This window comes from Emydura macquarii, unplaced genomic scaffold, assembly GCF_026122565.2.
Source record: "Emydura macquarii macquarii isolate MOO-44397 ecotype Brisbane River unplaced genomic scaffold, CSIRO-AGI_Emac_v2 contig_2473, whole genome shotgun sequence".
Taxonomy (NCBI): Eukaryota; Metazoa; Chordata; order Testudines; family Chelidae; genus Emydura; species Emydura macquarii.
The window spans coordinates 24,014,998-24,032,645 of NW_027132610.1; the positions used below are offsets into that span (position 1 = coordinate 24,014,998).

Consider the following 17,648-nt stretch of genomic DNA (forward strand, 5'->3'; position numbering starts at 1 on the left):
CTAAATGATGTGCCCAGGTCACACAGGAAGTTTGTGATGGAGCAGGAAATTGGACCCAGGTCTCCCAAGTCCTAGGCTGGTCCGTAACCGCTGGACCATCTTTCCTTTCTATAGCAGTCACAGGGACTGGTTCCCTGCTAGTCACCCATGGGGCGTAAGTCACTTCAAAAGGGACATAGAAGAGAGAGGGACTTACCTCCACCTAAGGGAGTTGGCCAATGGTGGAGAAGGTCACATGTTCCTAAGGTGGGCAGAGAGCATGCACCATGTGGGTGTCAAGGAGCTCCATTGGGCACAATGCCTTCCAGTGCTCCTGCTATAGCAATGCAATTCCGCACTGCCTTTAACTCAGCGCCTCTGCCTAAAAGATACCATCTAACTCTTTGAATGTATTGACTCTTATTATCTATAAAAATTGTGTTTTAAGGCTTGTGTTATTCATTCTAGTAATTACAAAGTGCAATTTCCTAAAGAAATCATTAAGGAAAAGAGACTGAACCACTGCACAGTCAATTTGAGAAAACAAAAAGATTTTCTTACAGTGAATCTGGATCAGGGTCAATAAACGGGGTAGCACCAAATGGATCAATGTTTGCAAGTAACATTTTGCTGATAATAGAACTCCCCGCAATAGAGGCAGCTAATCCAGCCCTTAAACCTGAAGGAGAAAACACAGAAACAAAACAGTATTAAAAAGCAGAGTCACAGCAAACCTTCTTAACGCAAGCCATGCAATTCTGATGGTATTGTCTAAAGCCAAGCACAGGGTGGACAGGAAGTGCATTTTCTCAGACAGCTTTGCTACCGCACCCTCAATTCATACCTACATCACCACTCTTGTCAATTCTCGCCCTCTCTTGAGCAGAAAGCCAACTGAGTTGAATTCTGTGGTGGGTCATTGTCCCCATTGTACAACGATTAACCTCCATTGGAGAAAAAATTCAGGATTTCAATCCAAGACTACTGAGGTGACAGGTTGCACAGTAATTAACTGGCTCATCTAACACAACTGAAGGTTATCATGTTTTTCATCTCTTAGTCCAGTCCCCCAGTCTCTAAACTGTTTCATTATTTTGAGTTGATATGTGGGGGGTGATGGGGAGGGGAGTTGGAAGGCAGGCTATCACAGGAGACCCATGTTCATGCAGTTCATGCAGCCTGTCAGCTCACTGAGAATCTTTGATGAATGCTTAACTCCTTAAATCATCTTGATAAATGTGAGGTCAACAGGGACTTCTTCCCTTGCCACCCATTTACACAAGACAAGAACTCCTCTACAAAACGTGTAAAGCCACCACTTTGAGCTCTTAAACAGGGAGGAGGAGGTAGAAGGCAAGCGAGCAAGGGATGAAGCAGACAGAACAAACAAGTATGGATGAAAAAATGAGGGCAAAGGAGCTACAGAATGGAAAGACAGTGCTGGAAAGAAGAAGGTATGAGAAGTCAGATGGGATGGGGGGAAGAGAAAGCCAGATAGGTATGAGAAAACAGAAAGACAAGTTAAATGAAAATAAGTAAAACAGACAGAGGAGCAGCAGCTGGGAGAGAGAACTTAATTAATGAGCTAAGGAACAATTCTTGTTTCTACTGCGGGAAGGGTCATATTTTGATTGATTTTGCCCACTGGAAAGTTGGCAACCCTGCCATGCCCATTTTGGCTAATAATCAAAGTCACGTGCACCGTTGTGCTTAATTAATGCAGATACAAATCTGTTTTCAAAAGCTTTTAGTTAAATTGACCTACAAAAGTACATACTTGGTTTCATTATATGTTAATAGTGCTAATGAAAATTCATTAAGCCAGGGTTTTAGCAATGCATTCTGGTATAAATTTGTACTTTGGGATATGTACAGATTTCCTGACTGCTATTATTGCAAAGTATCTTTTTACAGTTTAATTTATGATATTTTTATTGAGAGGTATGTCCCCCTAGCATTTCGTTCACCCCCACTCTAGCCCTTAGCCTCTTACTATGCTAGAAGAGCCTTCATCCACTAGGGGAGTAAGGTTCCTTTGTCTCCACAAATCAGTTTGTAATGGATGATAAACAGAGCCCTCCCCTCCCCCACTTCTGCTCCTCAACCCCAGAAACAAGTTGTAATGCTTTTGCAACGTATCTGGTGCTTAGGACAATGACCAGAAGCATTTTCAGTTAAGATATATTTTCTATTGTGCCACACAAAAATGTTATGCGTATTAATTTCCTAATATTTATAAAGCTCTTTGACATCTTTGGAGAGAAGGCACTCAGTAAGTGCAATGTATTATTATTTAACAACTATTTATGGTATGTAGCATGATACTGAATAGGACTAGTGGAGTTCAGAATCATCATTACCTGGGCAGATTATTCTGGTGTTAAGTACAGGAAGGTTTTCTTTGCTGGCTGCCATAGCTGGGACAGAGAAAGAGCCAGTATGAGAGGGGAGGCCCCGACTTGCATGTCGATCTGGAGATTTTGGTGCAGTTTTAACTGTGCCAAAAAGAAGAAATAACCAAGTTAGAACAAAATACACACACACCAATTGTAAATACAATTGTATACGTGCTTATATAAGATTCACAGCCTCAACACAGTGTACAAGCATTAATTATTAATCTCACCTATTAACCCTCTTTGAGATCTCTGGAGAACTGGCAAATTATCTGTATTGTTTTGTATGAATATTGTGTCCCCCTCTGTGTGTTTGCTTGTGATGAGTTACTTGCTATGGAGTTAGACCAAAAGGAGTTGTTAAAGAAACCAAGCAGGAAAGATGAAACAATGCCGTAGATAAGAAGATAAAGAAACAATGCCCCAGCAAATGTTCCAACACAATAACCAGGAATAATGCTGTGAAGAGGCAGCCCCTACACCTTGGTGAGGTAGCTGTTTTGCCAAAGCTAAGAATCTAAAGATCGAAAGATACACATCTGTTAAAAGATCTGCCTTGCAGAAAGGGAGGGGGGAGAAAGGATTTGTCAGCTGCTGCAGGCTGACACTGACTGACAGAGAGTCCCTGTTTGCTGAAAGTATAATGTCACTTGGTCTCCAAGAGGATGCAGGATACCAAGGCTAAGTCATGTCTACTGCACGGCTGAGGAGGAATGCCACGCACAGTTTAGACAGTCCGCATATAGGTTTGTTATTTTAAATCCACTTCTTGGAGTGCTGTGCACCTTTGGCAAATAAATCATAATTTGTTTTGAAGAAACTGCTTCTGTATCACTGCATATTATTACTGTCCAGAGGCTGCCAAAGGGAAACTCTTGTAGGTGCCAAGGCCATGGATTCTGCTAGGTATCCCAAGTGATAATCAGGGGGATGTAACCCAGAGACTAAGTCGGAGAGTGGTTGGATCACAGGTTTCCACCCCAAGTGGAGCTGCAGTTATGCAAGGGTACACTTAGGGCACTGTTTCCCGACCGGTGTGCCGCGGAATTTTTTGAAGAACGAATTGAAGAGTTCTAGATTGACTCATGAATATTCATGAGTTCCTTTGGAAACTCTATGGTGCCTCAAAATAATTAAAGATATCAAGATGTGCCATGGCAGAGAAAAGGCTGGGAACCACTGACATAGGGTGACCGACAGCAAGTGTGAAAAATCGGGATGGAGGGTGATAGGCGCCTATATAAGACAAATAATATCCCGAATAATATCAGGACTGGCCCTCTAAAATTGGGACAATTGGCCACGCCTAGGTACACTCAGGGAACTGGCAAAGGAGCTAAAAAAGGACAGCCTAAGCAGGAACTGTGACCAGAAATATCCCCATTTATTTATTTACTTTATTTATTTTATTCATGGAGAAATTCAGATGCAGGAAATTCAAGTGACTAGCCCAAATGAAAATCCTCAAAGATACACAGAACACTCTCGGGTGGAGTCTCTGTACCTTGAAGTCTTTAAACCATGATCTGAGGACTTCAATAACTCAGTCATAGGTTAGAGGTCTATTACAGGAGTGGGTGGGCGAGGTTCTGTGGCCTGCAATGTGCAGGAGGTCAGACTAAATGATCATAATGGTCCCTTCTGACCTTAAAGTCCATGAGAACAAGACCTCTGGAGCTCCCAACTTCCACTTCAATTCATTGGGGCACACACTAATTTAATATTACCTTAATAGAAGGAAAGAATCTGCTGCTCAGATTGAGAACAGTTGATTCAGTGCCCTGCTCAGATTCAGTGCCCTACTTGTGGATGGGACTGTCACTCATGCATTGGACTCAGCAGCCATCAAAGAGCTCATTGGCGCATACACCATGTTCTGTGAAGAGCGAGGGTGCCACCTACTTACTTCAATACTGCACTTCATTTCTGATCAATGTAATATGATGTCCCATTGAAACAAATGCATTTTTAAAGAGGCAAAAAAGAGGCAAAATCAATTCTAAGTTAAAAAGGCTGGTTGTACTAGGAATGATAATAGATCATTTATTTATGTATAATGCCACTAACCCACATCCAAAGTTCTTGGAGTGCTCTATAATAATTTCATAATAAATTATAAACACGTCTAATGAAAACTGCTCTAATAAAACTGAAGAAAAAATAGAGGGGAAAAGAAACCATTCTAATAATTGGGGTAACAAGTAATCTATAATTAGGGGTAACAGTACTTATAATGTCTTTAAATTTTGCGAATAAAAGCAAGTCTTTACTTGGTGTTTAAAGGAAGGGAGTGGAGGAGCTGTGGCAAATATAAAGCAGAAATACCACGGAACCTACTACAGTTCAGGACAGACTACCTGTCAACCTGAGGCCCTGATTCAAGAAAGCATTTAAGCAAAAACACACGAGCATGTGCTTATGTCCCTTAACTTAAATGGGACTTAAGCATGTGCTTAAAATTAAAGTGTTTTCCTGAACAGTGAGGATTTCTTGAACTGAGACCTAACACATGATCATGACATCAACTCTGTGTGCAGGCTCAAAGAGGAGGTCAGACTTAGCTGGGCCTACAATGTCCTGCTCTGAAAAGCAACTCAAAATGGATTTGTGGAGGTCTATATTTATTGTCTCTCCATGACCTCCAGATCAAACATGATCAGCTCACAAGTAAAAGAGATGAGGGGAGTGTGTTTTCTAAGTACTAATTTTGCAAAGACAATATGGGATCTGAAAACTAAACTCATCACCAGTGTAACCCCACTGTCTTCAGACTATGCTTTCAGTGACACTTGTGCAACCTCCTTGAGGTCAGTGGAATTACACAGGTCTGACTGATTAGCCATGTACTTCGAATTTAGTAAACAATTTTGTTAATGATGCACAAACTGGAACAGAATCCAACTCAGACTCTCACAGCTGTGTTGCCGCTGCAGGAGCAACAGCAGTAAAACTTTGTTTTTGTCACTAAAGTGAGCAGATATACTCGGTATATTATACAGAAGGGATAAAGATAAGTAAAGAGATGCCATTTTAGAGTGCCATTTTTCAGAGTAGAAATTCACATTAAAGGCTCTAACAGTGACAGTTTAAAATTAACCCACAACATTATAGGCAGTCAGTGTATAAATAAAGAATGCAGGGTGGGAGTATTATGATGATGGCCTCTTAAATCACTAAGGAAACACGTTGCGGCATTCTGCACTAGCAAGCTGTGACAAAATCTACTGCTGGAAATCATACCAGGAGTGAATGATAATAATGGAGCTCCCCAGCCACCAGGGCTGTTGTAATGTCATAATGGGATAACCAGGGGTACAGCATAAGAAATTGTGAAAGTAAATAAAGGCCTCCTACCCAGCCTCAAAACATGGTGTGCCAGAGTAAAGCTGTCATGTAGCAACACTGAAGTATCCAGAAGAGTGCGTCCAGCTGGAACTGGCTATTGTCAAATAGTTCTCCAGGCCAAGACAGGTCTAGTGGGTCTATAGACAAGAGATGATACACAGCTGTTCTTTCCTGTGTTTGGCAATATGTTCTATCCTGTGATGTTCTATCCCATATTTAGAATTAACTCCCAGGGCTGTCTAAATCGTCCCAGTGGCTGCTCTGACCCCAGGAGCAGCCAAGAATTCAAAAAGAGCAAAGATGGCTTAAAGCCACCTTAGGCCCCACCTCTTGCTGGGCTCCTTAGAGGTGCAGCACTGAATCTCACTCAGTTATTCGAGAGAAGGGAAGACCTCTGCATAAGTGAGGCTGGTCAGCATCCTTCTCACTAAAGGCCTGTCAGCACAGGAAGTTATACTGGTATAATTGTATAGATACAGTTAAACCGATCCAACTCCTCATCAAGACACTCTTATTCCAAAATAAGAGTGACTTTTCCCAGTTTAGCTTAAACTGCTTTATAAAGCAACATAAAGATAAACCAGAAAAAGGCACACTTTTACGGAATAAAAGTGTCCTCTTGGAGAGTGATACCAGTATAACTAGCAGTTTAAATTCATACTTACCCTATATTGGTACAACTTCCCATGTAGAAAATCCCTAAGATAATCATTGACAGTGACTGTCATCAGCAGCATCAAGCAAGTAGGATGGGCAACCAGCAACAGAGCTTCCAGGTGTTGGGTTTCTGGGAAATCAGTGATGCCTCTTTCAAAAACCAAACTGAACTCAACAGGGGAGAGAAAGCCCACTGAGGTCTCCTGTCTCTTGAAGTCAAAAAGTTTGGTAGGGAAAGCCAGTCAAGAGCTGATCCTTCTTCACAAAGACCACACAAACTCAATGATGTGATAAGCAGAAGTAACTGCTAATAGAATGGAGGACACTGAATCAATAAGACGTCACACTATGCAAAAGAGCTGAGTAGTCCATCAAACTGTCAGTGTCAAAGACAGTGGATAGATCAAAGATGAAAAGATGGAAAAGATGCACTTAGCCAGGGCTAGGAATAGGTCACTAGTGACCTTGATAAGAGCAATTTTGTAAAACCTACTGATTTTTATCATAGCATTTCTGTGCACCTTCCTAGTTCTTGTGCAAAAGATGATCACACTCCAAAGAGCTCTTGGTCATCTCCTCTCTGGTTTATTGTACATGCCCAAACTACTTCAACTTCTGATGGCCTGAACTAGGCTGACCTTAAGGTACATGGAAAAGAAGAAAACCATGGAAATCAGCTGAACTGAACATTTTCTCTCATCATTTGTACTATCATGGTTTCAAAAAGTTCACACAAAATATTCTATAAAAAGTCAACAGTTAACATAATCTTGCACATTACCACCAGATCAGTGTGAAAATGTCTTGTATTTCATGTGGATGAATTATTATGTTGACAAACTGGAGAGAGTGGAGAAAAGAGCCACAAAAATTATTTGAGGGCTGGAGAAAATGCCTTACTGTGAGAGACACAAATTGCTCAATCTGTAAAGCTCTGCAAATCCCATCTTTTTTTTGTTGATGGTGGCTCAGATGGGGATCTCAAAGGTGGGGAAGCAGCTATCTGCAGCTCATAGCCTTTGAGGTTGCTTCTCCACCTTTGAGATGGGGGGCAGCTGGCTTCTGATCAGCAGTTACAGGGAGCTCCCCTGCGGGCCACCAATCAGCTGTTCGGCTGGACTCTCCTGCGGCTCAGGAGGGGAACACCGTGGAACAGCTGATTGATCGGTGGCCCACAGGGGAGCCCACAGAACAGCTAATTGATCGGCGACCAGCCGGGGATCCCTGCCGATCAACTCTTCAGCGGGGTTCCCCTGCGGGCCACCAATCAATCAGCTGTTCAGTGGGGCTCCTCTATCTGCTGCTGATCCACTGTTGGGCAGCTGCCTGGAGGGGCTGGCCCCTGAACAGCTGATCAGTGGTGAAGGCTACAGCAGGGCTGACCTCCAAACAGCTGATTTGAGGCCCCAGAGCTGTGGGTAGTGTGGATGCGGATGACCTAGACTGCGGATGGCGGTCAGAAGTAAGCTGATCAGGGCAGATGCAGATCGGATGCGGATCCACATTTGTGTATCAGAGCAGGGCTCTATCAATCTGTTTAGCTCATCAAACAAAGACTGAGAGGTAAGATTATTACGATGTGTAAATACCTTCATATGGAGAAAGCACAAGGTACCAAAGGTCTCTTTAAACTAGCAGAGAAAGTCTTAACAAAAATCAATGGCTGGAATTGAAAGCCAGACAAACTCAGATTAGAAATAAAGCATAATTTTTTTTAATAGTGATGGCGATTAACCATTAGAAAAAAAAGTTAAGTGATGGAATCTCCAGCATCCTTCCAAATTAGGGCTAGATATCTTTCTGGAAGTTATACTTGAGTCAAACTCAAGTTATTAGGCTCAACGGGGTAACTGGGTGAGGATCTACAGCCTGGGAGATATAGGAAGTCAGACTAGGTGATTTAATCCTCCCTTCTGACCTTAAACTCTAAGAATTCACTAATTAACTATAGCAACTATAAGGAGATGATGTTGGAGGACATAATATCAACACAAATACATGATTCTCATGTGCATAACAAAACCCCATTCTTAGTGTTAAGGAGCTAACAGAAATACAGATGGAAAATGATATTCAAATTTTATCTAATTAAACATTATTACCTATTTAGACTAACCTAATTAATGCATGGAAAATATTACTTTCATCAAGTGACTGAGGGAGAATCTCAGAAGATTAAAAAATAATACTCAGAATACAATTATCTTTCACTCTGCAGAATGCTGCTAAAAATTCACAGTGCTGTTCTTACAATCTGTTTTCCCAGTACTCAGAAACAAAGCAGTTGCATTAAAAGAAAAATCAGTACAACAGCTGCTCTTTATTTGACAGATGAGAGTCATGGGGATAAACTGCAATAAAAATAAACTTTTGCTGTTCATGCTCTGATAAAAACTAACACAGCCCTAATGAGTAAAATTGATGCTTCATTGTAAGTAATTGAATTAATGTTTCCTGGTTTCTCCCGAAACACCCATCTCCCACTGACAATATTAATATGTACTCCACTCCACACATTTTAGATGTATGAATAATAATACAATTGCCTAATAAGTATACTAGTATTGCTGTAGGAAGCAATGGTTATTTGATGCACAAACAAGTTCAGTTTTGCTAGCCATTCCTAATTGACTGGAATCTTTACTGGCCACGAAATCAGCAAATACAAACTACCACAAAACTTCATTAAGCTTGCTCTCTCTCTTTTCACAGTGAAAAATGAAATAACTAAGATATTCAACTCTGCACGCACTGCTTTAAATAAAGATCTGCATCATTTTTTAACACTGTGGTTCTGATATACAACCCTCCATTATTTTAAGAGTAGAATCTGTGGAAGTACAAATTCAACACAAGTTTTTGTATGTAAAGCAGAGACTTAGAGAAATTAATGAAAACATTATTTTTTTCTAACATAACTGACTGTTTTGGCCTGTCCACCGCCAAATAATTCAACTTAGCCCATTTCTGTTCATGTATTGCAATAGAGAACTCCAACACAGGGTACAAGCCCATTCTAAAGGTAATTCCTAACCACGAATAATCAATTAATAAATAATAAAAGTAAAATAAAATTCTAAGTTTAATTATTATATTTAAAATTTAAATTTAATATTCATAAAAAATCCCAGCTTTAGAGTCTGAAATCCTCCTAGAAGAAGCTCAACACAGGCAGAAGGAACAAAAGCTTCCCACAGCAGCCTTTCTTTGTGCTCTAAGCCTGATTTAAAAAGAACCACCTACATGGAACAAATTCAGTCTCTATGCTCATTCGATCCTTCAAAACACTGGCCTCTCTGGAGAGTATACACTTATTGTTATTAGTGCAATTTCAGTAAAGTTTGGTTCCTTCTTTAAAATATGTTAACAACAATACAAGAGTACCACATAAAATCAGGTTCCTGTTATATAATTATGATGTCCTCGTAAGAATATCAAAGTAGATTAATATGGCCCAGACTCCAAAGAGCACATTCTGGATTCTTAGCATGTCGTCAGCCCAATACCACATAGAAAAACAAAGATTTGGAAAGATACCCACACAGAAAAAAACAAGACAAGGCTGCGAATGCATTAAGTAGCATTAGCAGAATGCTATAGTTGAAAAAAATGCCAGCAATTCAAGATATTAACAATTAAGGTTCCAACATCAAATTAAACTCACCCACCTCCCTTCTATGGATTAAAAGCGATCAGAAGTTTCCATCTGAAAACTAAAACCTGACCTGTTGAGAACACAAATTCTAACATATGATCTTCAACTGTCTCACAATATAAACTCTCACTGATCTTTTCAACCTATATTATACACAGGAAGGCCGCACTCTGCTGTTTATCAAGAAGGTGTCGAAACAACAGAACCATAGGATGTCTCAAAAAATTTATAAGCGTTGCAAAAACAACACTCAAAGCTTACAGCACAGTGACTATGTCTACCCTCGCCACGAAATTCGGCGGCAGTCAACAGGAGATACGCAAGCTATGTAAAGTAGCTTGCATATCTCCCATCGACTTTCTAACTTCTATATACCGCAGCATCTTCACTTTGCTGCGCCTAAGGGAAATGCCCTCCCATCGATGCAATGTCACTCTTCCTGGTGGGGGTGAATTAGCAGCATCGATTTCCGGGTTGATTGAGCGGGTCTCCACTTCCGCTCAGTCGATCCCAGTGAATCGATCCGGCGGTGCCAACTGTGCCGCTGTCAGTATAGACATAGCCTAAGTCCCACTTTCAGGCCACACACCTGTTTCAAGATCCACTACAATAGCAGGTGAGGTTCAAGGTGGCTGCAAGCGAGAGATACACAGGACAGTTTACTCAGAAAGAAGATTTTCTTCCCAAAAAGTGGAGAGTATATATGTGCATGTGCATCAAAATCAGGCTAATAATGGAAACTGTCTAACCAGTTTAACTACAAAGCCACTATTTTAGCTTCATAATAAAAGTAATAATCTACAGAGTTTTAAATAATTGTACTTAAATAAGTTTACTTACTTGTCTGAGATTCATATTCCTTTGTATCTTCCTCTTTTTCTTCCTCTTTGGATTCATCCAGTTCCTTACTATATTCTATAGGTGACTGGTTCACTTGTTCTTCAGTATGAGCATTCTGTTCATCCACAACTGCAGAGCAGGAATAAAAATAGTTAAAATTTCTTCAGAGGAAATATGCATATGTACAGCTTCTGTAGAAAATTAACATCCTACTTGTATAGCACAGATATTAAGAAAAGGACTGTTCTGCCTAATTAGTTCAAGAGGAGTTTAACAATCCTCTGCTAAATAATAGAATATAGAAAAACTACACTGAGAAGTGATTCACCACCGTATCAATAATATTACTTTAAAAGATGGAGCTCTATGGTGGTTTGGCAAAGCTTCTTGCTGACAATTTTCAGCACTTTTCTTTTTGAAGAACCAGGATTACAAAAGTAAACAAAACATTTTACATCAGAAATCCCATGTATCCCAGTTACATGCTATATAGTTGGGTCAAATTTTCTCATATCATTGTATTTTCTGAGAATGTGTTTTGGGTCTAATTTTTCAAAATTACATGCACACAACCATGTACTTAATTTGTGCAAGCAGTTGTGTGTGCAATCCTAGTATAGTGTCTGAGCATGGTAAAGGCTAGTTATTTATAACTGGCCACCAGCATTCACAAATACCCACAGTAATTGTGAGACTCAGTGCAGATTAGGTGCATAGCTACACGTCCATTTTTGTAAAACTGACTAATTTTGTATACAAGAGTTTTCTCTTTTACTTTTGAATAAATGACTGACTGAATTACATTTCTATAATGTAGCCTACCATACTATGAGGAACCTGAAGAGAACATTCAGACATGTTTCACATCCTGTCCATTTGGTGGTAAGAATTTGATGATATACAACCTATGAAGCTACACATTTTATCAGAAAAACAGGAACAGAAAATACTATATATGCACAACACAGGTTAATTAACATGGCTGTTGGAACCAAAACTTAGCATTAAGGAGCTTCGTTCCCCAGCTGCTTCACACAAGCTACACCTACTGACTCCAATGGAAGCTGCACATATGTAGCACCTGGAGAAGCAGGTCCCTGATTTCTGGTGATCAACTATGCAATCTTATTGTGACTTTGACCCAATTTTTGCATTTAATTTAATCATTTTTAAAGAAATATAATCCTGTAAGCTAAATTGCCCCATGTGACTTTTCTATTAGAAAATACATTCAGTAACTGGCACTAAAACTGCTTTTTAAGTTTCAAGTAAAAAAAAAAGCCATTTATTTCTGTAAATATAAAAAAACAAAGCCAAAGCATATGTGCTTGTAATCTTCTCAGGAATTCAGACCAACATGACAAAAGGAGCAAATGAAGCGGTACTTGGTAGGAACTTCATACATTGTTGAGTACTACATCTCTGTTAGCTACTCCCTTTGGCGGCAAACAAATGTCATGTTAAGGACTCCATCTTGTCCATCAGATAGCACAGGGATAAATATGGTATAAAGATACAGAGAAATAGATACACAGGATAGGCAGTATTTCAACCCATGGCATGTTTTGCCACATAGCTTATAACAACCATCTATTGACTTTATGTAAGAATATGGGAATCAAGTTTTAACAATGGAACTTTATGCTAGCAGAAATAGTGTCACTCTATGGTTAACAAGTAAACCCTTGCTGATGTGCACCTTTTTCTGCTTGTTCAATGATTTGCCTCACTGCCTTCTTTAAACTGTTTGCCCGCAGCATTAACTGTTCTCTCGGTTTGAAGATTTTCTGAGTGGAAGACTTTGCAATGTTCTCTGTTAACTGTTCCTTGCTTTCAGACAAGGATTCTTCACTTGAAAACTCCTCAACTTCTTCCTCTACAATGGGGGGAGTGATCCGTGGTAGGATGGGAGTAGCCTGGGCTTCGGTATGAAGAGCCTGGAGCAATAGGTCTAGCTTCTCATTTAATTCTGAACACTAACAAAGTTACACATACAAACAAAAAGAAAAAAAAAATCACTTAAGTGAGTGTCAGTTCAAAAGTTAACTACCAGATTGTAGTGTGGGGATCTAAAAGTCTTAGCTGAGGTAATGATCTGTCTGGTGCAGAATATTTTTTGTATTTTTCACTAAACAATGAAGAGTTTTCTATTTTGCTTAAGCATACAGTGAAGAAATAATATAAGAGACTGAAGCACAAAGGCATCACTGTACAATAACACGGTCAATAGAGTGAATACTCTTTTTCTTCTTTTTTCTCTCAAACCAGACTCTTAATTTCCTTACCCACTCTAGGTCATGGGTCTGTGATTTTAGCCTGGCCCACTATATGTACTATTGTCCCCCCCTCTTCCTCCAGCTGTTTATTTTCTCTTCACAATCACATTGTTTTATTGCAATTAATTTTCTCTCTTTTTCAGAGAAGTCAATTCCTATAGCAGCATATTTCTGCGAATGTCTGTGGTTGTAACCATTTGTCCGTGGTTGTAACTTTACTCACTTTCCCAATACATGCCTAGGATACACACATTTTACTAACTGAAAAGCAAATACATATTTTTTCAATTGATAAGCTTTTCAATAGTGTTAAGTCTCATTGTCTTATTTTTATTTTGTGGAATGGGAAGGAAAAAAGTAATCTTTGGTAAATTTAGATGATTTATAGTGTAAAGTTGGTCTCTCTCATGGAAAGAAAAGCAACTTATAGCCATTGACCTCCCTGGGATCAGGGTCTGGTCTCCTGAACTTCTTTTGAATTAGAATACCAAGTTCCCTAAACTATTAAGTTTAATTAAATTTTAAAAACCTAACATTAGCTGGAAAAAATCATGTTACGTAAAGTTCTTACTTTAATGGCCATGGCATCAGATTCTTCTGCATTTTCCATTGTTTTTTCATAGGTCTTCCCTATTTTGGCTACAAAGTCCTTTACGGTTTCACATAATATCCTTTGGATAAAAAAAGAAGGTAAAATAAAAAGTAATAAACTGCATGTATTTTTTTATATTAATTATTGGCTGTATTTTGTTTTAATTACTAACATATTTTTGCTTTCTTACTAAAATTCCACCATACTCAAAGAGAATTCCCATGCTTTTTTTTTCTTCAGAAGAATAGCAGAAAAAGGTTATAGCAAGAGTTTTAAAATCACACACGTCACATGTGGAAGTGGATGAACCAATAAAATGATAGCCCATTAGTCTACAGTGTATTCTTTTGTAGACCATTTTGGTTGGAAAGGGGACACCACCAAATAATTTTTAAAAGTAGATTTTATATTTTTCTTTTTAATGCTCCAATGTCCTTTGGTACACTTTGGTATCCTTCCCCTCCTCCCCCCACCGCTCTATTTTTCCTTTTATGTCTAAGTGAGATGAAATTAACATGGCCATTTTTGTTTATTGCCTTGTTTGCGTACCTTCCATTATCAGTATCAATCCTATCAGCACAGTTGATAACACTTTTGCTGCCTCTCTTGACTTAGGCCACAATCTGCAAATCACTCCATGTAGGTAGACCCTTGCACTCATGCAGACTTCAGGGAGACTCTATATGGGTTCATGGGTCCATCTACAGAGTTCTCAATGCAGAATAGAAGCTTTCGAGACACATTCTACCCTGAGATATACCTGTCCAAATGACAATGATGTCAGTCAGCTTTCACTAGTATAAATGACAGCAGAATTTGACCCTTGTTACCTACTCTGCAGATGCAGAGCAAATGTATTTGTTGGGGCTTGAATGAACACCTACTATTGTTAATTGTCTTTAGTTTCAATTTGCAATGAATAAATGGTGGAACTTAAAAAGAGACAGACTACAATTAAAATCCAGCGTTATGGTGCAGGTACATTTTAAAGGTGCAATAGGTAGATCGTGCTGATATAAACTGCATTGCAAGAACCTGCTTTTTTAGATGGAAAAGAACTGCAATGACAGTTGCGTACAATTTTGGCTCTATCGGCAGTCTAATGCCCACTGCCAAAATAAAAGATCTCTTTTCCAAGGAAGATAAAATGGAAGACTATGATTTCATATGGGATTCATGATTTCTAGAGAGATGAGGCCTCATATACAGAGGTGTTCAAATTTGGAATCAAAATTCTGTGGCTTGAGCCTACATGCAATGATTTGATATAGAACTCTGCCGTACAGCTGAAGACTCCTACTTCCACATTAGTTATGTGTGCGCTTCTAATGGATTGGATATAAACAAAAAAACCCTGTAAGTAAACTAGATTTCTTACATGCAGAAGTAACAATATGGCATACATTTTAACTCAATAAACTGGATTTTTATTTTCTAATCTTGTATTGATTTGATGTTACATTTTATTAATTAACTAAATGATTTTTGCATTATATGATCTTTAACATTTTGGGGAGATTGATTTGTTTACATTAAATTAAAACATTCAATATAATTGTACAATACAACATAATTATAAAAAGAAATCAACTGTACTTTATAATATATAAATCAGGATATTGTTAGGTTACACTAGCTGATCAAGAGTCAGAAGGAATTTGAGCTTACAGGAAAGGTTATAATGTTCATATATGAAGATGGTATGCAGGGATTTATCCAACATACTATAAATCAAACTCATCAACTCACTTGGCAGATGATATGACAACTGAGTGCTGATCAGAACTGAGGATTTTTGTGAGATGAGCAGCAACTGAATCCTCATAAGCAGATATCTGAAAATGCAACAAAAATGAGTCTTCACATTCTACCATTGTTAGCATTTAATACAAAGTGGTAATTATCTTCATAGATATGTGGGATTACTTCTAACATATTAGATCTATACCTAGTGCAGAAAGGTTGGATGCCTCCCCTTAACTGCATTTTTAATCTTCAAAATCACAGTGACTGTGAGACCATGAATTAGAGTTCTCTTTTCTGGATTTAAAAAAAATAAGCGATAGTTATTTCTATGCTAAAAATCCAATTAAAGGCTTCCTTAATGTTATCACTCTCCATAGCGTCATATTTTTCCAGATGATGGTTTGAACAGATTTTAGATCTATAGCGTCAGAATCTTTTTTCCAGAGAAAAGTAAAGGATACCCTGCAACTAAATCAATGGATTGTGAATAAATCACAGTCCTAGGGCCAGCTTCTGAAATCCTTTTTAATATTGAATAATACCTCATTCCACAAGTTGTCCCACTGAAGTCAATAGCGTGAGCTGTTGAATATAGGCTACTAAACTGGTATTATATTATTAAAGCCTGGCCCTTAGTGAATAAACCACTTGGCACAAGACGCTGCTTGGCCTTTATCTAGATGCATGGGGGGAAGGGCACAGAGACCTCCCCTACCAGCTGCTTGCACAGTCTGTGTAAGGATCACATAGAACAGCATGCCCTGCGCTCAAGCAGGGTGTAAGGAGCTGGGAGGCATCATGGAATGGGACCAGGTCCATAGATGTCACCCTGCCCCAGCATATAGGAGCAGCAAGCTACACCTCAATAGTGTATGATTTTTCTCTGTGCACTAGGGAGCCATTCTGCCTCCTAACACCCTTTGTAGGGTGCTGCAGCTCCACACTGTCCCTAAAAATGGGCAGTTCACAACAAGCATGAACCTAGCCCTTAGTTCTGCTTCAAAATAATTGTATGCTCTTGAGGTTTAAACAGAGTACTTTGTGCTTCTATTAAAGACATCTAAAATCCATTAGTTACTTGGGTTTCCATTCTTGACACGGAATAAGTAGAAATATAATTTCTTCCTTTCCTTTATCCATTCACCTTAGCTCCAGAGCTCTGATATTAAAGCATCTTTAATTTTAAAGAGAAAATAAAATGTAGCGTGGAAACACAAACACTGATGTCTGAGCTCCCAGCGTGGCCCAAGTGAAATGGCTATAATGAAAATGAAAGAGTGTGTCAATATCTACTCTTTTAAATCAATGCTGCAATGTGGTACAACACGTAATGTAAGATTAGTCTATTAATCTCTATCGTTTTAAATACTTTAAATTCAGTTAAACCCAAACTAAACCATGCAGAAAATATTAATATATGGGGGGGAAAGGGGGAATTCAAGGTGCCCCAAAGAAAATGATCCTTTATAATTCAGAATAATTACAATTAGCAAAACGGCCTATGGTACCTATTCTCTAAATACTAAGATTACGGGTATTATACAACTAGTTCCTTTAGCTTTTATTGGAACTAAGTTTAATAAGTTCATACAAAGAATTAACTGGAAGAACATTCTGTATGTTTTCTTTTTTTTAACTCGAGAAAATGAAGATGTATTTGAAGGCACTGACAGTCTTACAAAATGATATAAGAATACATAGTCTCTGCAGTGCATTACTGACATACATCCACTGGGGACTGAGTTGTGTGGTAAAGGATCGTAGAATTTCAGCTGTTCGAACCCCAACCTCTCTGAATCTCTTATCTAATGAACTCCCAGAGTTTATTAACTCCTGACTATCCAAACAGATTTGATAATGCTTAAACAATTAAATTAATCAGGAACCCACTATCTGCTTCTCAAGTATTCTCAAGTTAAGAATGATAGCTGCATGAAATCATGCAGGAGGGAGACACTTTGCCATTTTCAGCCACAACTACGTTTTTATGCCACATGAATTTAATCACAACACTTTTCCCACCCCAGACTGATGCTACAATGGAAATAAGGTAGGCAGCTAGTTTGAAAGCTGTATTAGGATATTCCACCAATCCAGCAATGATTAGGAGACTTCTGAAAGGACAAAAAAGGGATGGGGGAACATGAAGTCCTATAAGGCAT

At 38.9% G+C, this 17,648-nt stretch overlaps 1 protein-coding gene across 2 annotated transcripts in view; it reads right to left on the reverse strand.

Annotated features, from left to right (window-relative positions):
• The window catches only part of DGKH (diacylglycerol kinase eta), a 222,269-nt gene that overhangs the window by 33,314 nt on the left and 171,307 nt on the right, over window positions 1-17,648 (reverse strand). For both annotated transcript variants that reach the window (XM_067563173.1, XM_067563172.1), the window contains exons 14-19: window positions 15,490-15,575; window positions 13,720-13,819; window positions 12,572-12,848; window positions 10,873-11,001; window positions 2,340-2,474; window positions 541-658 (exon numbers count right to left, since the gene is read on the reverse strand). In XM_067563173.1, coding sequence (XP_067419274.1) covers window positions 541-658; window positions 2,340-2,474; window positions 10,873-11,001; window positions 12,572-12,848; window positions 13,720-13,819; window positions 15,490-15,575 — 845 coding nt within the window. The remainder of the gene's footprint in view (window positions 1-540; window positions 659-2,339; window positions 2,475-10,872; window positions 11,002-12,571; window positions 12,849-13,719; window positions 13,820-15,489; window positions 15,576-17,648) is intronic.